Below are 27,678 nucleotides of genomic sequence, written 5' to 3'. Positions count from 1 at the left end.
GGTGAGGCAGGGCGGCCCCTCGGGGCACGGTAAACAGTAGCGCGATGCCCAGCTTCCTGTGCGTGTGCGTGTGCGTGTGCGTGTGCGTGTGTGTGTATGTTTGGGGTGGGAGGGCTCAGTCGTGTCTAACTCTTTGCAGCCCCATGGACTGTAGCCCACCAGGCTCCTCTGGGAGCCATGGGATTTTCCAGGCAAGGATAATGAGAAAAAATCACATGGGAAAATCCATGGGATTTTCAAGGCAAGGATACTGGAGCGGGTTGCCATTTCCTCCTCCATGGGATCTTCCCGACCCAGAGCTCCAACCCGTCTCTTGAATATCCTGCTTTGGCAGGCAGGTTATTTACCACTGAGCCACCGGAAAGCCCTTGCTCAGCTTCATGCAACATCTCATTTATCACCTTCACTTCACAAAAATGAACTTACTTTCCACTGGCCCCCCATGGAGATGGGGCTTGGGCAGCTTTAGATGAATTCTGCAAGAAAACAAAAATGTTGACAGTGAGTACCATCTGCTTGAGTTTAAACAGCCCACAGTAACATGTTCTTGGCTGACCACTGAGAGAAGTAATGGCAGACCCTGTAGATAAAATGCAGGGTCACAGAAACTGGATCTGGGAAGTTACAGTTACTAGGCTATTGGCTTCCTCTCTGTAGGATAGTAGGGCGGCAGGCAACCCCCCTCCCACACATACACTGAGAACATCTTATATTTAAATGTAGGGCATATTTGCAGAACTGTTGATATACATTTAATGCCTGAAAATATACGAGACCATCAACTGTTACTGTTTTAACTTACGAAGCTTTAAAGTATTTCTCTTAAAGGAAGTTGCTCTCAAACATGTCTAAAAGAATAGATTAAATGTATTTCCTTAACAGAGACTGAATTAAAAAATTCTGATTTATTTAAATATTCTGATTTAGGATTTGTTGCCTGAGCCAGTTGTTTGCATCAGGCATTTAAAAGACATTTTGCCTGTGGCAAGGAAAGTTTCTAAATGTACAAAGAGATTTCCTCCCTGAGAGTCCAATGAAGATTTCTTGGACACAAGTCTGTGAGATTGTGAAGGAAAAAAATGGTCTTTATAATATGGATGTCAATGTTCCCTTCCAGAAACAAGAAAATATAATAGCCTCAGCTTGGTTCCCCAGAGACAAAATGCTTCTTTTGGTTAAAAAGAATTTTATGAAGTGGTGACTGATTTTTAATTTTTAGTGGAGGTGTTATCAAAATGGTGAGAAATGGCCTTACACACGGGAATTGTGCAACATTGCCGTCAGGCCTCTTTCACTACAACTGAGGTCCCGTGACTGTAAAAAACACGGGTGGGCAAAGTCCTGTTTTTCAGAGCCAGTTGTACTGATGAAACTTATTTTTTATGAACCAACTATCATTGTTTCCTGGTGGCTCAGACGGTAAAGAATCTGCCTGCAATAATGGAGACCTGGGTTCGAGCCCTGGGTTGGGAAGATCCCCTGGAGAAGGGAATGGCTACCCACTGCAGTATTCTTGCCTGGAAAATTTCATGGACAGAGGAGCCTGGAGGCTACAGTCTATGGCATGGCAGAGTCAGACATGACTGAGTAACTAATACTAATCATTGTTTCCTAAAGTTTTCATAATCTCTGAATTCTAAGTAGTATTGAAATAGTCTTTGATTTAGGGTATCTACCAGGAACTTCTGGAGGGGGAGTTCTGATTTTTAAGTTATGTTCTTTGTTCATTCTGTACAGTTTCACAGATAATCCACATACATTCACAACTTGGATCTCTTAAAAGTTCTGTGGCTTAGGGTTCGGATTCCTTCTTTATTCAAGTGCTTTGTTTTACTATAATAACTCTTAAGTAATAGCTCTTCAGTCAGTTCAGTTCAGTCACTCAGTTGTGTTCAACTCTTTGCAACCCCACGGACTGCAGCGCACCAGGCTTCCCTGTCCATCACCAACTTTGAGCCTGCTCAAACTCATGTCCATTGAGTCAGTGATGCCATCCAACCATCTCATCCTCTGTCGTCCCCTTCTCCTGCCCTCAATCTTTCCCAGCATCAGGGTCTTTTCAAATGAGTCAGTTCTTCACATCAAGTGGCCAAAGTATTGGAGTTTCAGCTTCAGCATCAGTCCTTCCAATGAATATTCAGGACTGATCTTTAGGATGGACTGGTTGGATCTCCTTGCAGTCCAAGGGATTCTCAAGCATCTACTCCTACACCACAGTTCAAAAGCATCAATTCGTCGGTGCCCAGCTTTCTTTACAGTCCAACTCTCACACCCATATATGACTTCTAGGAAAACCATAGCTTTGACTAGATGGACCTTTGTTGGCAAAGTAATGTCTCTTCTTTTTAATATGGTGTCTAGGTTGGTCATAACTTTTCTTCCAAGGAGCAAGTGTCTTTTAATTTCATGGCTGCAGTCACCATCTGCAGTGATTTTGGAGCCCAAAATAGCTCTTAGATTCTACATTTTTGAAAACGACTTAAACTTAGGCACCCAAAGTAAAAGGAGACTCTTAGTGTCAGTACTCATCATTATAACCCACGGTTGTCAGTGGACTAAGACAGTTACCTTTTTGGCTTAGCACCTGGATACTCTACATGCTTGGCCAGGCTACTGGATGCACATGGCCCACGGGACCTCCAACACAGCAGGGCCATCAGAAATCATCTCCAAGAAGTGGAGGTTGGGGATTAAAGATCTAAAATGATGACTGTGGGGACTTCCCTGGTGGTACAGTGGATAAGAATTCGCCTGCCAGTGCAGGGGGGACATGGTCTGGGAAGATTCCTGGTCCGGGCGTGGAGCAACTAAAAGCCCGTGTACTGCAATTTCTGAGCCTGAACGCTGGAGCCCACGAGCCACAGCTACTGAGCCTGCGTGCTGCAACTGCTGACGCCCAGGCGCCTAGACCCTGTGCTCTGCAACAAGAGAAGCCACCGCGACGAGGAGCCGGCACCTCAAGGAAGAGTGGCCCCCGCTCGCCGCAGCTAGAGAAAAGTCCACTCAGTAACAAAGACCCAGTGCAGCCAAAAATAAACATAAAATGATGGCTGTGTATCTGATAAAGAGTTGGTGGAGGCAGAGATGGTATAATTTCTTGTTTCTATAGTCAAATGGACAGCAAAGAGGCCGGAAGTCTCAAATAAATTATGATGTTAGGTCCACTTCACAGCAGAACATCAGGGTTTGTTTTTTGTCTCCCCTCCTCTTTCTTTATTCTCCCAATGAAAATGATTTCATCCCATAAAAAAAGCACAGTTTCCAGTTCTATCCTTTCATGTGCATAGTGCTATTCTAGTGCCTCTGGGTCCTACCAAGCCATTTCTTACCATTTAGATTAACACCTTCATTAAAAATTAAATTAGTGACTGGAGATAGCAAAGAGGAGTTGCTTCTAAGGAGCTACTTCTAAGAGGAAGAAGAAGCTCTGAGTGAACACAAGGAATTTATGTTAGCTATAAAGATGGACCTCCTAGGACGCTGGGGTGGGTAACAGGATCTTCTTTCTCTAGGCATCCAGGCAGGGGGATAAATTAGATGGGTTCTCAGGCTATTCTCTGAGCCCTGAATGCCATGAGTAGGTCATAAATAGAGTTAGTGCAGATATCAGACAGCTCCTGTATTAGCCCAAATCAGTGGACTCTACATTGAACATGTCCTTGACAGGGAGACAGCTGGGTACAACATTCTGCCCGTTAGCCAGACAGTACCTTGAAATAGTCGATAAGTGCTTTTGAATACTTTACAGCGTGATCCCTTTTGAGTCGAAACATCCTCCAGTACAGGAGAGCCAGGCATCGGTAACTGTGGCAGGAAGAGACGAGTGAGTGGCCCCTGTGCCAACAAGCTTGTTGTTCCAATGCACTCAATGTTCATAGCATGATTATATATATATTAAATATTTCTATACACGCATATATGTCTGTAGGTATCTGACCTTCCTATTTGTTCGAAATGATTGAAAATTTCAGTTACTCCATTAAAAACATCCCTTCATATAAGTAAATATGTATAAAGAACATATATACATAAACAATATAAGAATAAATATGAATCAATAAACAATGTGTGTATATATAAATAAAGAACATAAGTACAAATGAATAGGTTTATTGCTTCTACGCTGGGACTAAGCAGCCGGCCATTTCCTTCTTCCACCACGAGAGGGCAGTCTCTCTCCACGAGAGGAGCGAGAAGCTCTAGCACAGCGCACGCTCTGCTTTCTGGGTGAACTTCAGGGCAGAACTACCTTACTCTGATTTTCCTTGGACATCTTGAACTTCTGGCCGTGGGTTTGTTGAAGCACAGCCCTTCTACCTGTTTTTGTCACCTTCCCTTTTAAGCTACTTTACTGAGGGAGAGTGGATACCTGTACACGTGTGGCTGAGTCCCTCTACTGTTAATCGGCTACACTCCAATATAAAATAAAAAGTTAAAAAAAACTACTGGACTATAATTAGTTCATATAAAGTAACAGATATGAATGTGTTTTATAAGTAATTAAAAACTATGCTGGGAGTAGTTATTATTTTATTTTATAGTTTATATGTTATTCACATACCAGTAATCCCCTTACATAATATGAACTAATCATAGTTAATTTATTAATCCTGACATGAAAGTTAAAATTCGAAAAGAGCATAGAAATCATTTCCTGAGCCATATCAACTACTTCTTGGTGCTTTTCACTCATAATTATTTGCTAACTCAGATATGGTATTGACAAAGTAGAACACCAACCTAGAAAATACAACTTAATGGTCTCAAATTTTATTTTTTGATTTAAATTTTAAAATTTATTTTTATTTTAATATAATTTTTAAAGGTTACTTTCCATCTACAGTTATTACAAGATATTGGCTGCATTCATTCCCTGTATTGTATTAATACAATACATCCCTGAGTAATAGCAGATCAAACTCTACATGAAGTGGTGATGCAAAACCATCAGAGACCCTCTTTTTTGTGTCTGCCACTATTGTTATTATTACTATTTTGAGATTCAGTTCTACGACTTGCAAATCAGGTTCTAGGGTAGAGTATGAACCGTCAGAGATAGAGACATCTTGGTTCCTTATCACAGCAGGCGCTAACAGTGAGGTGTCCTGAGGAAATGTCACGGGGAAAATTATTGTTATTATAATCACATAATCATTATCATTTCTGTTATTATAGGAGAAAAACTGTTACATGTTGATTAACCTTTATAAAGTCTTTAATTATCAAAGTGGAAGGAACGGCTCCTCCGTTTAATGTGCTGAGAACCTGAACACACCATCCTGACTCAGCCCTACTAACCCCCCACGTAAAGAGACAGATGAATCATTCTGCTCGCATCCAAAATGGTAAATATGAGAGATTGCATTGGGCACGATTCACATTCAAGTGATTAAAACACAAACTTACCTGATTTTAGAAACACACACACACACACACACACACACACACACAGGAAAACGAGTCCTCGTGTCACGGACCTGCTCACTTCTAATCATGAATTCACCTCGTGTGTAGGGCAGCAGGGAGCAGGCTCTCCAAGGCCACCTCGAGAAATGCCCTCAGTTTGGTGTGTTAGAAGCATTGTGAACACGCTGCGCATTTTGGCACCAGATTACCAGGTTCACCAGTGCAGACGTGCAAGGCTGGGGAGGCTGTTTTAAGCCGGTATGGTGCACTTACCATAATGCAGCCAGCTGTTTATCCTCTGGTGTGGCATTGGGACCTGAGTGGGTTTTTAGTCTCATGGCATACCTTAAAAAGAAAAAAAAGGAAAGGGAAACAAAGAAATAAAGCTTTCTTACTAGCCATCGAACATCTTGTAGGATGGTACTTCTCTTAGTCCTTCATGGTGCTTGCTGATTTTATTGTTATTTAGTCACTAAGTCACGTCCGACTGTGACCGTATGGACTACAGCCCGCCAGGCTCCTCTGTCCGTGGGACTTCCCGGGCAAGAATGCTGCAGTGGGTTGCCATTTCCTTCTCCAGGGGATCTTCCTGACCCAGGGATTGAAGTCATGTCTCCTGCATTGGCAGGCGTGTTCTTTACCACTGAGCCACCTGGGAAGCCCTGACAGTTCTTTCTTGAAAGCCAACTGAGGTTGCCCCATTTCCCCTAACCATGACATTATTGTCATGACTAGAAAAAAATGACTTTGATGACCATCTAGCTACTTTCTGCTTTTTAACAATACAAGTCCAAATTCTACAGACGGTCAAGAGTGTTATCCATTCAAGCATTACCCACGTATATGGTGATGCATCCATTTTTACAAATTCTGATCTATGGCTGAGTGGCTGAGAAGATGTTGGTAAAGTTCCACCCTTTCGGACCAATCTCCAGAAAAATGTTTACTCTTTGTCCTCAGATGAATATGTGGGTTTCCCTTTTTTCTTTTATTGTTACAAAACTCTTATTTTGACAGCAGTATAACTGTCCTGGATGCATAACTAGTAGACTTTATGAACTTTTCTCAATCTCACTTATTTCTCTGATCAGCAGTTCATGGTCATTCCTTTCTCCAATAATACACCAGGTGACTTGCAGATCCTTGGAGAGACCTGAGGCAGGCTGGGGAATGATCAGGGAGTCCTGGGTTCAAATCCCAGGTTAGTCACTTATTAGTCATGGGAGCTTACACAAATTAACATCTTTAAGCCTCCTTTCCCTTATTTATAAAGTAAGATGAGTACATTACTGCTAATTGCATAGCACTGCTGTAGAGATTAAGTGAAACAGTATCTGTAAAGCTCTTAGCATAGTGGGCTGGCTTGTTGCAAGTTGCTCAAGAAATGGTACTGTTATTACACTGTCTGCAACACATGTAGATTTGTAGTACTTTTAAAAAGTTTATTTATTTTTTGATAGGTAAGAAATGGATTTATTTAGATTCAGAGAAAATCACACTCCACAGATGGAGTGTGGGCCATCACAGAGGGCAAGTGTGTAAAAATCTATTTATTTTTAATTAGAAGATAATTGTTTTACAATATTGTTTGGTTTCTGCCATACATCAACATGAATCAGCCATAGGTATACTTACGGTCCCTCCCTCCTCAACCTCCCTCCCGAACCTCCCTCCCTTTTCAAGTGTATCCCCTTTGTTTAGCTTTCATAGGGTTATTTCTCACAGTTTATTGGTATCAACATTTTCTACTCTGCATGAAGGGTGGAAACCTTACTTCCACGTTTATGCCTTTAAATAACATTGCCTTGAGCATCAGATGGGCTTCCGTGGTAGCTCAGGTGGTAAAGAATCTGCCTACAATGTGGGAGACCTGCCGGGTTTGACCCCTGGGTCAGGAAGATCCCCTGGAGAAGGGAATGGCAACCCACTCCAGCAATTTTGCCTGGGAAATTCATGGACAGAGGATCCTGGTGGGCTACAGTCCACGGGGTGGCGAAGAGTTGGACGTGACTGAGCGACTAACAGTGCACTGATCACAGATGGTATATTTTTTGTTTCAGTCACTGAGCGCTCTGGTTTACATAGCTCACGAGGAGGGGGGTTTATTGCACGTGCCCACAGTTCTTGGCTTACGTTGCTTTCCCTTTCTTCCTGTTGGTCCAAGATTCCTTCTTTTGCCGCTTCCTCTCTGTTTGAGAAACTTCCTTTAGCCAACCTTTAAAGGCAGGTCTGTTAGATACAAGCTTTTCATTTGCCTTAATCCGAGAATGTTTGTTTCCTCCGTATTCCTGGAGCGCGCGGCCTCACTGGATCTAAGCGCACACTTAGACAGGCTTTCCTCTCTCCGCACTGGAGGCCTGGCATGCCACCCCAGCTCCCACGGTGTCAGCCCGCGTGCCCGCTGTGCCTGAACTGGCGTCCCCTGTGGGTGATGCGTCATTCCTCTCGTTGCTTTCAGGGCTTTGTGTTTGTTGTCAGTTTTCAGAAATGCAGTTTTGATGGTGTATTGACATGCAGTGCTTTGGCTTTAGGCTGTTTGGAGTTTTCTCTGCTTCCTGAACCTGTAGGGTTATGTCTTTTGCCAAATTTGGCAAGTTTCAGTCATTACTTCTTTTAAAAAATGTAACTTATTTACTGATTTTGGCTGTGCTGCGTCCCTTGCGGCGTGGGCTTTTCTCTAGCTGTGGTGAGCAGGGGCTACGCTTTAGCTGTAGTGTGAGGGCTTCTCCTTGCTGTGGCTTCTCCTGTCATGGAGCACGGGCTTTGGAGCATTTGGGCTTCAGCAGCTATGGCTCTTGGGCTCAGTTTCTCTGACGCATGTGGGATCTTCCTGGACCAGGGATTGAACCCATGTCTCCTGCACTGGCAGGGGGATTCTTCACTGTGGAAGCCCTAGCCCTTACTTCTTTAACATATCTTTCAATTCCATTCTCTCCTTCTTCTGGGACCCCAAGGACGACCTGGAGGTTCTACTGTCATTGTGCTTGAAGCTCTCACTTCTTTTTCAGTCTGCTTTCTTGGTTGCTGAGGTTGGGGGTAGATTCTATTTCTTGTCCTCAAGTTCACTGATTCTATCTGCTGTCATCGCTTCTCTACTACTGTGCCCCTCCGGTGAGGTTTATATTTCCGTTACATTTCTCAGTTCCATAATTTCCATTTGGTTCTTTTCCAAAATAACTTCTTCTTCTTTGTTGAGACTTCAGTTTTTTTGTTTCAAGAGAATTTTTAATTGTTTGTTGAAGCATTTTTATGATAGTTGCTTTAAAATCCTTGTCAGATAATTCTAACACCTGATTCGTCCTGGTTACTGGTGTCAACCAGGTGTCTTTTCTCATCTTGGCTGTGATTTTCTTGTTTCTTGGTATGATGAGTGAATTTCTACTGTATGTTAGATATTCTGGCTATTATGTTAGAAGATCCTGAAAGTGAAAGTTAAGTCACTCAGTCATGTCCGACTCTTCGCGACCCCATGGACTGCAGCCCACCAGGGTCCTCCATCCATGGGATTTTCCAGGCAAGAGTACTGGAGTGGGGTGCCATTGCCTTCTCCAAAGAAGATACTGGGTCCTGTTTAAATATTTTCTTTTAAAAGGAAGTCATCCTGTTTAGGTTTAGCAGGCAAGTCCTCGCCTACTTCTGTGGGATGTGGTTCCAATTATAATTTAATTTTCAGAGCCTTTATGCTATAATTTTTTCCTAAAATTCTGGCATGTGGGGTGTAGATATACAATCCCTTTTAGTTTCCTGAAAAGGGAATGAACCCATGCCCCCCTGAAATGAAAGCATGGAGTCTTAAACACTGGACCTCCAAGGAAGTCTACATGGTATAGTTTTTGATTTGAGGAGGTGGGGTTCCACTTGCCGGTGTCCCCCAGGCATTTTCTCCTTGGTGGAGAGAGGAATTCTCTCACATCCTTAGCTGGGCATCTGTGGCAGGACCCCACCCCCAAAGTGCTCCTGGCTCCCCAGAGTCTCTCAGTGGGGGAAGGGAGCCTCAAACCTGGTGGGCAACATGCAGTTTCAAGCAGTAAATTAATGTTATCTTCTAACTCAGATAACAAGAGCTCTCATTTTAGTTTTCAGAGTAGCTTAAGGGACTGTACTCAATCATCTAAAAAATGGACTGTATTCTCCACCCATGCAAAGTCCCACCCCTGGTGCAGAGCGGGTGTGCATGTCAGCACCTCCAGTTGTATCTGATGGAATCAGGCAATTACTGCTGCTCGGGTTTGTTTGTTTGTTCTTAAAGTGTGAATGCCTTAAGCAGGCCATGTACACTCCAGGTCACCACAGGCCCTGTGACCCGCTGATCTGTCATACTGACTGAGTACATACTGTGTTGTAGGAACTCCTCCAGGGGCTATGAACACATTAATGAACAGATCAGACAACCCCCCCAAACCCCTGTGCTCAAGGCACTTGCATTCTAGGACACCTTACAGCCTCGTGCCTGTCTACTTCCTCCCACTTTCTTCCCCACCTGCCTGTGGGCATCCATGTCTGTGCCTTATTCAGAGGTGAACCAGGAGAAACTAAGATCATGGACGTGAGTTTAAGCAAACTCCCAGAGATGGTGAAGGACGAGGAAGCCTGGCACGCTGCAGTCCATGGGTTGCGGACAAAACTTAGCAACTGAACAACAAGATCTCTTAAAGTAATTTTAACTTCTTTTTTTTTTTTTACTATGGCAATTTCTTTTCTTCACAGTCCAAAATACTGTACCAAATAAGAAGATAGTATGAAGGAATCACCAATGCATTGGTGTAGCAAATATTTTAATAAGAAAAAGGGGTGGACAGCGTTGACTTCTGAAACATTTTTGAAAAGTGCGTTTTGCAGATGATGTGTTCTTGATGTTGGGATGACAATTTCAAAGGCTGTGATCCTTTCCTGAATCCCAGAGGAGAGTGATGGAAAACACCGTTGACTTGGGTCAACGCATACCAAGAAGATTAAATTTAGGATTAGAAATCTTCCAGGGCTTCCCTGGAGATCCAGTGGTTAAGAATCTGCTTGCCAATACAGGGGACATGGGTTCCAGCCCTGGTCTGGGAGGAGCCCACATGTAGCAGAGCAACTAAGCCCGTGCTCTGAGATAAGAGAAGCCACCGTGATGAGAGGCCCCACACCCCATGACGAAGAGCAGGCCCTGCTTTCCACAACGAGAGAAAGCCTGTGCCCAGTGACGAATACCCAGCTCAGCCACAAATAAATAAGAAATTGTCCATCTGGAATAGTGAGGCATGGTAAGACACAGCTACTCTCAGGTGGCCTAGAATCCCAGAATTAGAAAAATCTCTTAGAGTTAATTTTGGGAAGGGTTATTTCATATAATGCATATTAGACGTTATTCCAAGCAGCTGAACCAGCTAAAGACATAAAACATGACAAAGGCTCTCTCAGAACGATTAATGGATGAAATTCCCTTAATGGTTCATTAGCGACATGAAGGATGTGCCTTTCCATGCAGCCATCGTGGAAGACAGGCATCTCCCGCCTGTGGCCCTGCTGTGCGCCTGTCACAAAGCCTGCGTCTGTTCGCACTGTGGTCCTAGCTCAGGCTGGGGGATGGTGCTCAGGTACAAGCCTTAGACCAGAACAAGGCCAGTGCCTTTTCAGACAGAGCATCATAGGATGGGTTTCCTTTCCTAAAATCCCCTTGCACCTTCTTTCCTGTTATTAAATACTCCCGAATCATTTATTGATTGGAGTTAGAATTTAGATTATATAAATCTAAATAGTATTGAGTCATATAATAATATAAAACCGCAGCACAGAGGTGAAAAGAGTTCAAATTCTGCCACTTCCCAGTAGGTGAAGTTGACAACTCACGTCTCCCTCAGACAAAGCTTCCTTCTTGCCAGTGGGGTTGGAGAGCCACCCTCCCAACCCTCACTCACACAGAGATCAAAGGAGGCAGGCGATGCCAAAACACATTGCAAGATTGTCCATCTTATTTGGGGGATGAACACTGGCTCTTGGTAGCTGACAGTGTGATCTTTTTTTATCCCCCAAGAATAATTATAATAGATATTTATTTAAAGTAATACATTTATAGCACAGATAGTTCTACATTGTACATTTCAGATTTGAAAGTGAAAGTGTTGATCATTCCATCGTGTCCAACTCTTTGCAACCCCATGGACGGGAGCCTGCCAGGCTCCTCTGTCCGTGGGATTCTCCAGGCAAGAATACTGGAGTGGGTTGCCAGTCCCTTCTCCAGAGGTCCTTCTCGACCCAGGGATCGAAACTGCGTTTCCTGCATTGCAGGCAGGTTCTTTACGGTTGAGCCACCAGGGAAGCCCACATTTCAGGTTTAACCAACTTCATAAAGATACTTGAGGGCAGCCACATCCACAGATTTAGATTGCATGATTGTTTCATGATGAATTCTTCTCTCTCTTTTCTTTCCCAAATACCCTCTTTCAGGGTATGGTTCAAGGTAGAATTTATCCTCCTCATATTTTGTCCACTGCTCTAAAGGCAAAACCTGTTTCTTCATGCTCAGGTCCAGCGCTCTCTTAATATGTACCCCCCTGTCATTACAAAAGCTCTCAGGAAGCCTTCTTGTGGCTTCTCTTACATGGTCATTCTCATATACTGCGTCACCTCACAGTCAGCCCAGGGTAATGAACCCAACAGCGCTGCAATACCATCTTGGAATACCCTCCAGTCATCTGCCTGATGTTTTGACCCAGAGAGTGTGATCTTTTCTGTGTTTGCAGTACTTATATATATTCTTCCCTCCACCTCCCTGCTCCACCCTCTTGCAAGAAAATGCAGTGCTTACCTGATGAGCTCAACTGTCTCTGAATACATGGTGTAAGGAGATTTGGACTCCATGGGGCCCTGTTCCATGGCATTTCCACACTCAATGAATGACAAGGCTGCTTCTGCATAGTTCAGAGCCTTTCCAAACTTTTCCACCTGATTGAGAGTGAACAGTATCTTCCTCAAGAAGAGTTTTTCAAACAGCGTTGTCACAAAATCTATATACTTTATTTGAGAAACTCGACTGTAAAGTTCCAAACTCTTGCGAATGGAACCCAGAAAAAGTAGAAATAGGGTAATTCCTTCTCTAGTTATTTTCACAGATTCCTGCTAACAAGTGAGTGAATGGTTAAACAGAGTTACGCCAAATCCATACCACAATCAGAATTGCACAGAACTTCACAGCTGCTTTAATTTCTATTGTCCTCTCTCTTAACTCCTAATGGTCAAATCAGCTTCACTCCTTGGGCCTTGCTGTTGTGCTCAATATTGATACATGTGTAAGCTGATGGGTCTGACCCTATGTAAGAGTTTTCACATTTTCATGGTATACTCCCACTTGGACAATTTAAGGCCTTGGTTATTACCTTTTACACTGTGACACGTATTAGGATGACCAAAAAGTGCATTTGGGTTTTTCTGTAACATCGTACAAAAAGAAAAAAAAACAACCCAAAGCAAACTTTGTGGCCAACCCAATACCTCTCCACGCCTCCGTGTAGTCATGGATTTTCAGTTGTTTCATGAATAGGACCTCGCCCTAAGGGAGAGGAAAGACAGGGAGGGGAGGCACAGCTCAAGGAATGGCATCAGTTTGGAGACAATGCTGAGCATCAATAGCACTGATTTGGGAGGATTTGTTGCTGTTTTTTAGTTGCTAAGTCCTGTCCAACTCTTTTGTGACCCCATGGACTACAGCCCGCCAGGCTCCTCTGTCCATGGGATTCTCCAGGCAAGGATACCGGAGTGGGTAGCCAATCCCTTCTCCAGGGGATCTTCCTGACCCAGGAGTTGAACCTGTGTCTCCTGTATTGCAGGTGGGTTCTTTACTGTCTGGGCCACAGGGGAAGCCCTTGTGGGGAACCGTCTAAACTTATGTTAATCTTTCCCTATATCAGCTTTACATTCTTAAGTTCTCATAAATCTAAATGTACACATCAGATTCATGGTTCCGTACATTCTTACTCTTGATGGATAGCACATTCTAAATTGGGATTGGATAATCTCCCAGGTTTTCAAACATTCATTCATCAAACAAAACAGAATTACAGAGACTCTTAACTACTGACCTTGCCTCTAAAAAAAAAGTCTTGCCTCTAAAAAAAAAAAACCCTCTCATTATTCATGATACTTTAGGAAACGGAAATGTAAGGTAAAACTCTGTGTTAGCAAATCAAAAATTTAAACAGCTTTAACCCTAAGAAGAGTCTTTCTTGGCAGTGCTTTTAGACTAAGGAAGTCATTTCTTTCAGCAAGTATTTCCTGAAGTACCCGATTCTGTGTGATTTGCAGTTGACACACAAAAGCTCTTTCTAGGAACATGTATTTAGAGAGAAAAAAATTGTGCACTCATAAGACAGCTCAAAGTGCAAGGGAGTCCATGATTAACTAGTGAAATGCAAAGGAGTCCAATGCCAAGGGAGGGCAGGAGGGAGCAAGTGACGGGGCACAGGGCGGCTGGGGGGCCTCCAGGAGGAGACCTGCAGGGACCCAGAAGGTGACCCAGGAAGGGAAAGCATGATCTGGCGGAATCTGGGGAGGACACTGAAGGTGTGAGTGTGCATGACAGTGAGAGTGTGTATGTGTGAGACACTGTGAGTGTGCCCTCTGCAGGTGCAAAGCCCACTGGCTGGCACAAGTCAGGTGTGCTTATAGGCAGCAGGGGCCAGTGTGGTTGTAGCACAGTGTCACTGGGAAAGGCCAGGCTGGGCAAGGTGACACGGAGTGAAGAATCCTGGTAAACTTTGGATGATTCAGGCAGGCAACTTCCTGCTTTAAAATTCAATGTGACCATGCACTGGCATCTACTGGCAACCAGACCTCTCCACCACAGACGTCCCCAGACTTTTTGGCCCCAGGGACCAGTTTTGTGGAAGGCAGTCTTTCCAGATGAGTCGGGGGATGGTTTGGGGACGATTCTCATAAGGAGTGCACAACCTAGATCCCTTGAACTTGCAGTTCACAGCAGGGTTCACACTCCTAAGAGAACAGAATGTTGCTGCCGACCTGCAGGAGGCAGAGCTCAGGCAGTGAAGTGAGCGATGGGGAGCAGCTGAAACACAGACGAGGCTTTGCTTGCCTACCACTCGCCTCCTGCTATGCAGTCTGGTTCCTAACGAATCACAGACTGGTAGTGGTCTGTGGCACAGGGGTTGGGGACCTGTGCTCCATCAGACTGTGGGATTGTGAGGATAAGATCTCTACCTCCTACTTCCCTTCTGTATTTTCTGATACTCTGTGACTATTTCCCTGGTATACCAGTGGACCCAGGCAGTGAGCTGCATACTAATAAATGCTTGGTGGGCAACCTCAGTAGCATTGAGGAGGGTGAGGTTATAGTTTATGCATCTGCAACCCTGGAAGAATAATACTCTGAAGGTCATTTGAGAGTCCCTTGGACTGAAAGGAGATCCAACCAGTCCATCCTAAAGGAGATCAGTCCTGAGTGTTCATTGGAAGGACTGATGTTGAAGCTGAAACTCCAATACTTTGGCCACCTGATGCGAAGAACTGACTCTTTGGAAAAGACCCTGATGCTGGGAAAGATTGAAGGCAGGAGGAGAAGGGGACAACAGAGGATGAGATGGCTGGATGGCATCACCAACTCAAAGGACATGGGTTGGGTAAACTCTGGGAGTTGGTGATGGACAGGGAAGCCTGGTGTGCTGCAGTCCATGGGGTCGCAAAGAGTCAGACACGACTGAGCAACTGAACTGAACTGAAGGTCATTTGAGATGCCTTACTCATCTCTAGTTCCCTGATTTCAGTTATGAACGCTGGAGGGGAGCAGAACTGAAATGACCAGGGAAGAAGGGGTCCTTTAGGATGAGATTTTCAGACGGGACAACCATATGATCTCTTACAGAAAAAAATCAGAAGTTTTATATCTCTTGCCTGAAGGCGTTAAGCTTTCCCAAATAAGAAAACTTACTCTTTGAAAACATCAAATCATAGTAACTTTATGGTCTTATGTGTGTGTAATAGTTTCTTGGTTGTCCAGTTTCAGAGGAAGTATTTATTTTGGCAGGTACACATGAAGAACAACAAAAGTCTTTTTGAAAAGGGATTTGATCCTGGGACCAAGCCAAGGACTGGACAGGCTAACAAGGGAGAAAAATGCAAACCTTTTTTTCTTTTAAGGAAAAAAATAAGACAAAAAAAACTACCACCCACTGACTCCATTGCCTCTGGTTCCCATTCAAACTTTAGGACTAAATTGAAATATTTGTTTATCCAGGGCTTCCTCCAAGTCAGACATTATTAGTTGAGGTCATAATTTATTGGGCCATGAGCACTGGATTATATAAACACTTCTGCATTTAACAGACCCAGCCATCCTTGTAATAGATTTTATAATTACCCCGGCTATGCTGCCCCAGCGATGGAGCTGCAGTACGAACGTAATTTGGAGGAACAGATCTGGAAAGAAAAGGTCTTACCATCGCATCTGCTTTATGCTTCATTCGCTTAGCTTCTTGCATAAAATAATCTGCACTGCGTGGCCTACAAGGAGAGAGTGACACGAAACATCATTACTGTGCAAGTGTAAGATCTTCAGCGACGATTTTTTCCTTTGCTCAAACTTGAACCACAATTTCAAGACTCTGCTTAAGATGGAATCAAGTATTTTTTTTTTTTTTTTTTTTTGCATTTCCAAACTACTGCCTGTATGTAAAAGACCACCATTATATTGCTCTTAAGTTACCAATTCAAAACATGCTCAATATATGTAGATAAATATATACATGTTTATGGTTATTTTTTAACATGGGTCCCCAGTGCCTAATTTGTACATCAGATTTTTTTTATCTCATGGTTAAGAAAATGCAAAATCTTATTTCACATGCTGCTGCTGCTGCTAAGTCGCTTCAGTCGTGTCTGACTCTGTGCGACCCCATAGAAGGCAGCCCACCAGGCTCCCCCGTCCCTGGGATTCTCCAGGCAAGAACACTGGAGTGGGTTACCATTTCCTTTTCCAATGCATGAAAATGAAAAGTGAAAGAGAAGTCGCTCAGTCGTGTCTGACTCTTAGCGACCCCATGGACTGTAGCCTACCAGGCTCCTCCATCCATGGGATTTTCCAGGCAAGAGTACTGGAGTGGGGTACCATTGCCTTCTCTGAGACATTTACATAAAACAATCCACTTTTGATATAAAGATGGCAAAGATATAATAATTGTAAAGATGTGCATAGATGTGTGTATTTGTCTAGCCTTATGAAAATCGGTGTTGTTTGTTTGCATAACTGGTACCTAAAGTTGTATGTGTCTCTATAATTACTTTAATGCTTTGCAGTGAGAAATGAAAAGAGGTGATACCGGAATGATTACATTCCAGTTGTAATGAAGCTAATTGTAAAGTGATGTCTACCTTGTCACAGTGCAAATACGGCTTGTATTCTCTTGAGTTCTGATTAGCTGGCTGGTAAACATTTAACCCCAGGCATGGGCATTATTAAAGCAATAACCCGACTCTGCTGCAAGATGAAGGTAATTCATCCAGAGACGAATCTGAGAGTGTGAAATGACCCCAAGTTACATAAAACCACTCATCAGACAGCACCTTTAAGTACTTCATCAGGTGGATTTTTAAACATCTACATAGTTTAGGTACCATCAGTATAAACGTTTTATGTATTATGGGTCTTTATGTAATCAATAAACCTGACCTATTCATGAATACTCAACATAAGGCACCACGCCCTGAATGAGAGATAAGATGTTAGTAGTGATAATAATCATACACTGTGTAGTCTGTTTAACACACTTATTTTGAACTGCCTTCTTTCAGATTCTAATGGGTCTTTTTCCATACTACAATATTAGGTAGCCAGGGCATCCTTTTATTCTAAGGGGTCAAAATGCTTAAAAAAATCACACAGATCGTGTCAATGACATTACCATCCAAAACTGTGATCCTCATTTGAAAGGTTTAATCAATCAAACAAAGGCACAAACCAGGATCAAAGCAAATACTTTAATCTTGGGTCACACATCACAGAAGCAAGAGAAAGACCTTGGTTTTCTGTCTCTTCTTCCCCATAAAATATCGTCAGCACTTGTGGTAACATGCTGGGAATATTTAACTTTCCCAACGAGGAAACAGGAACGCGGCTGCAGGGCCCCCCTTATGTGTATGATGAAACCCCCGTCTCTGGGTCATGATCCCTTCATGTTTTCCCGGCCACGCAGGCCTGAGCCCTTCCTTTCATCCTGACGGATCTGCATGGGTGGGTGAAGCCTATGGGTTCCCTCAAAGGAGGGCCCAGCTTCAACCACCTCTTCTTTCTCCAATTTATCTCCTCTATGTTTATTCCATTTGAATGACGTTTTGGTTGCTTTTCATGGTGGTTTATTCTTCTTTGTCCACAGATTGACCTTTGAACGCGTACTGGCTATCTGTTGGGTCTTTGATGCCAACTCTGGCAATTCACATTATTTTTGTTCTTGTTTTTTAATAGACTGTCAAGTTTTCTGAGCAGTTTTAGGCTCAGAGCAAAATGAAGTGGAAAATACAGAGTCCCCATAAACCAGTCGGTACACGTGCACAGCCTCCCTTACTACTAACACCGCTCAGTTGAGCAGCCCATTTGTTACAATTGATAAACCTAAACGGAGTGACTTCCTTGATGGTCCAGTGGCTACAACTCAAAGCTCCCACTGCAGGGGGCCCAGGTCTGATTCCTAGTTGGTGAACTAGATTCCACATGCCATGACCAAGAGTTTTCATGCTGCATGAAAAGATCCCACATGCCGGCACAGTCAGATTTTAAAAAAAACCTAAACTAACACATCATTATCACCTTAAGTCTGTAGTTTACATTTGGATTCACTCTTGGTGTGGCACATTCTATGGGTTTTGAAAACTGTTTGATGACACATATCCACCATAACAGCACCACACAGAATAGGCTCACATCTTAAAAATCCTCTGCAATATTTTTTGTCTTTTTGCGGAACGCCCCAGAACAGAAGACCAGATCTACCGCTAGCTAGAAGCCAGGTCTGACTCCTGAGTTCAGATGGGGTCCTGCAGCCTACCTGTTCAGGAAAGGAGCTCCCGTACCTCCATCCACTTCCTCCCTGCTGTTATCACTTGCTATGAACGCTTCCTTGTCAATATCCCCTTCTTTCCTCAAGGACCACATCCACCCAGGTCCAGGCTTTCATTACCTCTCCCGGCCTCGAGTTTCACTCCTGTCCCATCTCTCCTGAGCTTTATAACTCTTGAGCAATGTTTGTAAAACATGGCTTTCATTATATATCACCACCCTACTCACAGATCTAAAATCAAACTCCAGAGCCTCTGAAATGGAATCTCAGTTCTGGTCCTTAGTAATCTTGCCTAACCCTCTTCACTGCATTACTTACTCACCAAGTCCCTCAGCCACAGTGAGTGGTGTCCTCACTGGCTGGTCAACGTTTCAGCACTGTTTTAGAAGCCCTTCTCTCCTCCCTAGAACACCCTCCTCTCTGCTCCTTCACTAAATGCTTACAGTGAGCCAGATGTTGCTTGTCTCTCAAATTCTCAGGCCCTAAGGCCTTTTTGCTGGGAAAGATTGAAGGCAGGAGGAGAAGGCAGCAACAGAGGATGAGATGGTTGGATGGCATGACTGACTCAACGGACATGAGTGTGAGCACACTCTGGGAGATGGTGAAGGACAGGGAAGCCTGGCGTGCTGCAGTCCATGGGGTCGCAAAGAGTTGGACATGACTTAGTGACTGAACAACCACAAAAGGCCTTCTTGGTAATTTTGGTTCATGCTCGGCTATGTCTCTCCTGATCTCAGATACCACTTCTTGTTCACACTTCGCTTCCAGGCATTTAATTACCTTCTGAGCTGTCCCGGGCTGCAGTCATTGCGTGTGTGCAAGTTGGCAGCTGGAATATTTTCAGTGTGGGCTCTGCCGTAGACCTCTTTGATCTTTCCCACCTTGTTGTAGGTACATGGTAGAAGAGAAATGAGTCCCCCGTGCATTCACATTTCGAGTTTAGAAGAGAGAGAGTGTGTTGGCTTCTGATGGGGTGCAGCCTCGAAGCCAACAAGCCAGAGAACATCTCCATGGCAACCTGATATTCTCTGCATCATTATCTGTCCCACATTCGAGTAGAGGAGTTTGGTCATTTTTCTCTTGCCCTCTTTTTTGTAGACCTTGTCACTGACAGATCATCATTTTTTTCAAACGCATTTTGTTTTCATGAAAGAATTCTGGCAATAAGCCAAGGCATCTTCGTTTTCACTAGCCTTTTAAGTTATCCCCAGGGTGGCAGTGACCTCGAATTCCCCATATGGATACGGCCATCAGTGCTGTTTTTATCTGTAGTGTGTAAATGTATTCTTTAAACCTGAGATGGAGGCTGAGTCACAGACTCTCACAATAGTGTATGTGAATAAGTAACACACCTATTTTCTGACTGTATCACAGGAGCAACAACATTAACCTGAGATGCTGAAGAAACGTACTGTCAGGGCCTATTCAGGAACACGTGAGAATTCTCATCTTTGCATCTCACTGCACTGAGTCACTGAAGACTGCCTGCTGGTTGGCCCTTTTTTTCCCTCTCAGGTGATTTCTAGAGTGTTGGTTCCAGGTCAGATCATTATAAAGGCAATTGGATGATGGGACGTCACCCAGATTGCCCGGCGACGCCATGGACACGTGCTGTCAGGAAGGCATCACTCTGGTGGTGACCTTCAAGTCAGCAGGAAGAGAAAACTGTCGTCACCACCGTGGCAGCTCCAGAATATAAGACTGCAGAGGCACTAAAATGAAACCTGATTATCTCAGTGTTCAAACCGATTTTTCCTTGAGTCTTTTTTCTTTTTAAATGTGGAAAACCTAGAGTTTGGCTTTTTATTATGATAATAACATTCTTCACATTGTTTCTCAGGGTGATGGTATGTGATGCTAATCCGTGAGAAAGCCTAAGAAAAGTACAGTTAAACATCATGCATGTGACTGACCGCATCTCCGGGGCTCTTCAGAACCTGGGCTTGGAGCATCTAAAAACCTAGGCTGAGCCACGTGCATCTCTGTTATAAGAGCTCTTGGCTCTTGTAAGTAATGTGAGCACTGGATCCAGAGAGCAGGGTCCTCCTCTCCCCCCAGCGCCCCCACCAGCACACACGTGACCTCAGTTCTAAGCAGCAGTGGGTCTGAGCCACCCTCCCGTTTCTGCTGGCGGGAGTATCGCAGCACCCTGACGCTTTGTTCTCCTGCGTGACCGAGATGGAACCGAATGCTCTCCCACGGACAGGCTGGCAGGCAGCTTTCTGGGACTCCTATCTCCATGAAACGCCCGTTACCCACCACCCCCCCAACCCGGCAGAGCCAGCCTGTTTTGTGAAAACTGGCAGAGACGGAGAGACTGACGTGTCTGAACAAACAGGTTCCCTGGCACCACACAAGTCGAGATAATTTTCTTAGGAAGTTGGAATCCAAATCAGACAACGAGGCAACTGCACACCAAATGAATTCATCATCTGATAGCCTGTCAGCCTGTCATCTGATAAGTCCTGGAGGTGTTACCATGGCCCAAGCTGTGAGGTTCTTTTTTCCCTAAGAAGAACGTGTAAGAAGTGGAGGAACTGTTTTCCACGCACTAAATGAATGCTGTGGATGAGGGCACTTCATAGCCAGGGGCCCCAGTGCTGCCATTGGCTTTATGAGCGCTTCCAGAAAGAAGTGAGAAGGCTGCTTACAGCTTCCCTAGTGATTCAGACAGTAAAGAATCTGCCTGCAATGCAGGAGACATGGGTTTGATCCCTGGGTCAGGAAGATCCTCTGGAGAAGGGAATGGCAACCCACTCCAGTATTCTTGCCTGGAGAATTTCATGGACAGAAGAACTTGGTGGGCTATAATCCATGGGGTGGCAAAGAGTCGGACATGACCGAGCAACTAAGCACATTAGCTTTTAAGCATAAGGATTCAAATGCAGCTTTTGTTTCTATGTTCTTGATGTTGGCTGGGACCCCTAAATCCCTGGCTTCTCAGAAACACCAACGATGACTCATCGTGTCTCCTACAGGTCACAGGCTCTCACAGGAGGCTCCTCTCTCGGCCACACTTAGAAAATAACACACGCTTTCCAGGACACGCAGGCTAAATGTGGCAGGTTTTTGTCATTCTATCATAAGCAGCTTTCTGTTTAAGTGGAAATTCATCAATTTGATTGCTGTTCTTCTCCAGGTGTCACAGGTAAGACAAAATCATCTTACAAAGCCCTTCAAAGGATCAGAGGGCTCAGATTTCAATCAGAATGATCTGAAAGGCCTTGTCCGCCATTCTTGCCCTCCCAACCTCTGGCCAAATTCTTTTGTCCCTTCTTTCTCTCTGTTTGGACTAAAAACAAACAAACAAACAAAAAAAACCTTGGCTGAGAGGGATTTCATAAGGGAAAAAATTCCATATGAAGAAAGAAAGGCACAGGAATGGTATTATCAGGAAGGGTGGGGTCCAGCTTTGAAGCAACGGGAAGCAGGGGGGCCCTTCGGGAGGGGAATGGTCACGGCCAGCCCACCACGGGAGTGCCTTGCCTTGATCTAATATCACCTAGGTAAGGATTTCAGTTGGGGTCCTTTGAATAAATCACCTGACCTTTCATTTACAGGAGTCTTCCATCACCTATAAAATTAAAATCCTTTCAGCTGTAAGAATGCTGAGTATCATTACATCACAAGCGCCAGCTTCGTCTTCCTGACCTGCCAGCCACATGGCACAGGTCGCGGCTTCAGCATCACGTGGCGAGGGAGTCTTTTCTTGGCGTCTGGAGGTTTCAGTAGCTGGGCTCCTGTAATTGACACCACGGGGACAGATGGGGCGTTCGGAGGCTTGGCTGAACGTGACGATCGTCCTTGTGAAATGTGGGCAAGAGTCGGCACATCCTTCTGGAAGCGGCAGGCAGATTAGCACTCGGGGTTCTCTGGCTCCCCGGCACAGCAATATGGCACGGGGGAATGGAGGCCAAGCGCTTCACCATCAGCTGTGCTCAGATGTCTGCACCGAGGCCTTCATGACACAGCTGTTCCCTAGATTTTCCCCCGCCAAGAACTCTCCTGTCACTGATGACACCAAGCGATTCATAGCTCATGGCTTTGCACTGATAAGATCAGTTTCTAGGCTTTGGGTTGAATGAAGTGCTGTCACTCATGGACATAAATTCCTAACAGATTTTTGAAACAAAAGTTTGGTAATCATACCAGTGTCGCAAATAGTTGGACACGACTGAAGGATAGGGCCGCAAAGAGTTGGACACGACTGAAGAGACTTAGCACGCACGCTCACGTCTGACTCTGCAACCACATGAACTGTAGCCCAGCAGGCTCCTCTGTCCATGGGATTCTCCAGGCAAGGATACTGGAGTGGGTTGCCATTTCCTTCTCCAGGGGATCTTCCCGACCCAGGGACCAAACCCTCATCTCATGTGTCTTCTGCATTGCAGGTAGATTCTTTACCCACTGAGCCATTGGAGAAGCCCCATCATATTTAAAATGGATAACCAGCAAGGATTACAGCACAGGGAATTCTGCTCAGCGTTATGTGGCTGCCTGGATGGGAGGGGAGTCTGGGGGAGAAGGGACACAGGTCTATGGCTGGCTGCCTCCCTTTGCTGTTCACCTGAAGCTATTACAAGGTTGTGAATCTGCTATTCCCTAATACAAAATAAGAAGCTTAAAAAAAAAAAAAACCCTGTTGATGAGTGAAAGTGGCACACAGCTAAACGTCAGGGGAGGAGGAGGTGCAGTCATACTGCCTCCCATCTGAGCCTGCAGGACAGGCTGATCTGGATCACATTTTTAAAATAAGTAATTCTGTTCAGTTCTATCTGCATTCTGAAGGCACCACCTGGTACCTGCTGAATTGGTAAGTAACCTCGGAAAAGGGGCTGGAAGCCTATGAATTTAAATTGACTTGCCTGTAGTAATTCCTTACATTCACGGAAAAAAGAAAAAGAAAAAAAAGATGCAGGCACTACCCCCTGTCCCCGCCAGACAGGCTTCCCTAGTGGCTCAGATGCTGAAGAATCTGCCTGCAGTGCAGAAGACCTGGGTTTGATCTCTGGGTTGGGAAGATCCCCTGGAGGAGGGCATGGCAACTCACTCCAGTATTTTTGCCTGGAGAATTCCATGGACAGAGAAGCCTGGCGGGCTACAGTCCATGGGGTTCCAAAGAGACGAACGTGACTGAGCAACCAGCATTTTCAACCCCGCTCCCCCAGAATGTTATTCCATTTAGGGTCATTCAACAGTTGTTACTGGAGTCCCTGCTGAATTCTGCCTGTTGTCTGAAAGGCGTGTTTATTCAACCATTAACGAGTATTTATAATATAAAAGGATGAGTTTACTATTTTTTTTTAAAGCTACAGGATGCAGCTCTGAAAGTGAAATGACAGGATGGCAACTGTTACTTTTGGGAATGCAATAACTGGATTTCTATCAACTCGAAATCATTTTGGTGCTAATTCTCTAGTTCTTTCTTTCCTTCTGGTGGTCTCTCTTTGTTCATGTCACTGCCTGTTGACACCTCCAGTGAGGAGAAGTCAGGAAAGTGACAGGAGCCAGGTCATGGTCCTTGAAGCTAGTGCAGAGCGGACAGAAAGCAGGAGGCTGAAAATTGTGATCGCAGAGGAGTTTCCTAGAGAGGCCGCCCACGTACCGCCATCTTCCCTGAATTAATAACTGAATGAATGAAGCATATACCCCCACTCCCGCCCTGGGACCTCAGCACACACCAGCTGAACACTTTACACACTTTTAGGTGACTTCCTAGCCCAGTGATCTCTTAAGACCCATATTTTTATTGTTCTGAGGAAGAGACAGTGCCTGCTGTTGCTTTTCAAGCTTGAAGAATTTCCCCATGATTTTCTCAGTTCAGTGGCTGAGTGGCTGTTGGAGCCGCGTGTTTCTTTTACTGTCATGGATTTCAAATCAGTTGGGACACATGGCAATTGGAAGATGTCTCTCTCTCCATATGATGGGTATGTAAGAGGGCTTTTCAAAAATTCTATCTATATCCATAAAAGGAGAAACAGTTTGATTGTAGCTGTCAGCCAGAAAAATCACAGTTTGCTAATGGGAAGAATGCATGATAACAGCCTCTTGGTTTGATACAGATAGGGACAAAATTACATTAGCCGCCGTCCCAGCAGATTGAGAGACATTTCCTCTTGTAAACAGTCCAAGGAGCTGCAGGTCCAAGTAGGACCATTTAGCTGTTGCTGTTTTAGACTTAAGTTTTCTGGTCTATGCATTAGAAAATGCCTTACATGTTAATTTCCCATATGTGTGTGTTTAAACACCACGCCCTTGATATGTTTGATGCTCCGGGTGCCTTACTGTGGAATGTGTGTGTATGCTCACTTTGTTAGACTATGACAAAGGCTTAGTCTTCCTCTTCTTCCTTTTTGTTCCCTATCACCAGATCTTTCATAATATCTGCACTATTCTTTTTTTTAATTTATTTTTCATTGACTATGGCTGATTTCCAATGTTAATTTCTGCTGCACAGCAAAGTGACTCAGTTACGCACATACGTATATTCTTCTTTATACTCCTTTCCACTATGGTTTATCCCAGGATAGAGAATATACTTCCCTATGCTATACAGAAAGATCTTGCTGTGTATCCATCCTATATACACTAGTTTGCCTCTCCTAACCCCAAATTCCCAATCTATCCCTCCTCCTCAGCAAGCTTCTTGAGATGAATAGGGGAGGTTTGGGACCCAAAGCCTAAGCAAGCTTGGTTTGAATGATGTACAGAGCCACATTTCCATTCTTATAAAGACTTGACCTATAAGACAAGTATAATTGTTTTTCATTCCTCAAGGAACTGAGTTTCAAGCTGAAGGATACAGAGGCTGACCCATCTGTATAGTAACTACTTTATCTTCAATTTGTTTCTTAATATTAGGGACAGCATCCTTAATTACCTGTGGTGGATTCATTTTGATATTTGGCAAAACTAATACAATTATGTAAAGTTTAAAAATAAAATTAAATTAAAAAAAAACATCTATTATAAGATGAAAATCAAAAGATACCTACATCTTCCAAATGTAAATTTCCATATTGTCATTAAACACAATTCCAACTGCCTTTTTTTTTATTAACGGTTAAAGCTCCCTTTGAACAATTTACACCCCCAAACACTAATTATATATGGAGTTGACTGTTGGATTGGATTGCACTCCCATTACACACCCCTCACCCTGGGGATTAATTACCACTTCTTTGGCTGCCCAGGGCAGTGAGATGAGGGAAAGGGGAGCTGGAGAGGGTCAGGGGAGAATGTGTGTGGGGTTGAGTGCAGTGTGATCACAGGAAGAGGAGAAAAACACACGTTCCCCTGGGCCACCCTTACACTTTACTAAACTCAGTCATCTGGGACTGTGTTCAATGAAGGAACAAAGAATCTGGATTTGCCTCTCAATCCCCGAAGTCTGTCTCCTCGTTAGCTTAATGAGGTCCACGCATGGCCTGAGGAAGACAACTTAGTATTCCTGTTTCCCAGACATGAAGAAACAGACCTTGTCTACACTCTTGGTAAAGACAGGATGGGAGAGAAGGCTGGGAGGAAGATGAGGGTGGAAGAGACAGCTTTCACCTCTCCAGGTGGTCGCTCTGAGAAGAGGCCATCTTGCTGGGTCTCAGGGGACCCGCCAGGAGACCAGTGTCATGACTCACTTTTTCTGATTAGGAAGCAGGGACTCCGAGACGTTTAGCAGCATTTTGGTTTTTGACTGTGGGTGGGGTGCGTGGTTTCCAGTCTGTCCCCTCAGCTGGACAGTCAGCAGTCAGAGGGCAGGGGGGTCTCTCACTGGTGTCTGCTGGTCCCCGCTGGGGATTTAAGGGCGTGCCTCCCACAGATACACAACTGTATGCTTGCTGAACAGCTGAAGTTGAAAATGGGATTCAAGCCAAACTCTTGAAACCATATCTCCTGCTCTCGAGGCTTGTCCTTGACACATATTTTTTTCCCTAAGAGTCTAAATACTTTTCAGTATCATTTTATCATTTCTCATGTGTCGTTTTCGGCATCTCCCGAGCATTCCAGGATGCTATATTTATTCATGTTCTTCTTTTGTTTCTCCTCCTCTTAAGTTGATGCTGGGAATGAAATACTTGGGTTTTGGCACTATGATGGGGGGATGGATGACAGGATATTTTTTCCTGTATAAGAATTATTTACACTTTTATAAAGACTATAGCAGTTTAGAGAACAGAAAGCTTTCAGGAGTAAATCACCATTTTTCTTTGCCTGTTACAGTTTACAAAGACAGAAATGCCTCTTTCTGGTAGCATACAACCCCAAATGCAGGTGCTCGGAAATATAAGACTCCTTGATGCCGTTTGCCTTAGATTTCTGGCATCCTGGGTACAACCGTGATAGCACTGGCTGTTCCATTCATTCAAACCACTCCCCGCCAAGGGCTCAGGGGGTGCACTCAGCAATGTCCTTTGAGAGGGTGACATTTAACTGACCGGGTCACATGCCAGAAATGGCCACACTATGGCTTATATGTGTCTAATATGTAGACACATATAAACCATCTCCCCGTTCCCACTTATCTGGCCTTCCCCATATCAACAAGACTCCACACTTACATATCATCGAAGATGAGTTTCTGCCTCTTGCAGTCCCGGTGGCCGTTGGAGCCTGGAGACCAGGGCTCTGTCTGCGGCCGTGACTTGTGGAGAATGTTTTCGGAATTGTTGTGAGCCGCTTTCTAGGCAACAAACACACACAGCCGCCTTTGAGAAACTGGCCCTCTGGCTGAAGGAGTCACCCGTTAGAATTGCTTGGGTTCTAGGTTAGGCGTGATAGCGTTTTTTGTTTCGATTAAGAAAGAGAAATACATGCATTTTAGGTCTCAGGCTGCAAGCTTTTACGTGTGTGGTCAGATGTCATCCGCATGGCAACATCACCAGGGAGGTCTTAGTCTTGCTCTCACACATCCAGATCCTGAACCTGCCGGGGCTCAGACGGCTACTGCGTGTGCAGGCTCGGGGCTTAGGGCTCAGGCTCCTATGACCCACGGTTCTCCAAACTGACTGCATCAGAGTCACCATTAACACACAGACAGCTGAGTGCCACCGCCAGCATCTCCGTCTCAGTAGGTCTGGGGAGGGCCTGAGAACATGCATTCTGCACAAGTTTCAGAGTGCTGGTCTAGGACCTGAGCTCTCAGAACCACTGAGCTGTGTTTATCCTTCACGAGAGGTTCAGGTCATAGACTGACTGGTTCTTATCAGGTGTCTGTGACGAACAGGAAGAGCCG

The 27,678-nt window shown here is 44.5% G+C and overlaps 1 protein-coding gene and 1 pseudogene across 6 annotated transcripts in view; both read right to left on the bottom strand.

The window, feature by feature from the left end:
• The window catches only part of AFF3 (ALF transcription elongation factor 3), a 587,368-nt gene that overhangs the window by 7,799 nt on the left and 551,891 nt on the right, over window positions 1-27,678 (bottom strand). For all 6 annotated transcript variants that reach the window (XM_070379962.1, XM_070379956.1, XM_070379957.1 and 3 more), the window contains 6 exons: window positions 27,005-27,126; window positions 15,837-15,900; window positions 12,197-12,333; window positions 5,680-5,751; window positions 3,711-3,804; window positions 427-476 (listed from right to left, as the gene is read on the bottom strand). In XM_070379962.1, the coding sequence (XP_070236063.1) occupies window positions 427-476; window positions 3,711-3,804; window positions 5,680-5,751; window positions 12,197-12,333; window positions 15,837-15,900; window positions 27,005-27,126 (539 nt within the window). The remainder of the gene's footprint in view (window positions 1-426; window positions 477-3,710; window positions 3,805-5,679; window positions 5,752-12,196; window positions 12,334-15,836; window positions 15,901-27,004; window positions 27,127-27,678) is intronic.
• LOC138989943 (cytochrome b-c1 complex subunit 7 pseudogene) lies at window positions 11,686-12,016 on the bottom strand (annotated as a pseudogene).

The sequence above is a fragment of the Bos mutus genome, chromosome 11, assembly GCF_027580195.1.
Source record: "Bos mutus isolate GX-2022 chromosome 11, NWIPB_WYAK_1.1, whole genome shotgun sequence".
In the NCBI taxonomy this organism is placed as follows: Eukaryota; Metazoa; Chordata; class Mammalia; order Artiodactyla; family Bovidae; genus Bos; species Bos mutus.
This window is presented reverse-complemented; position numbering and strand designations above follow the sequence as displayed.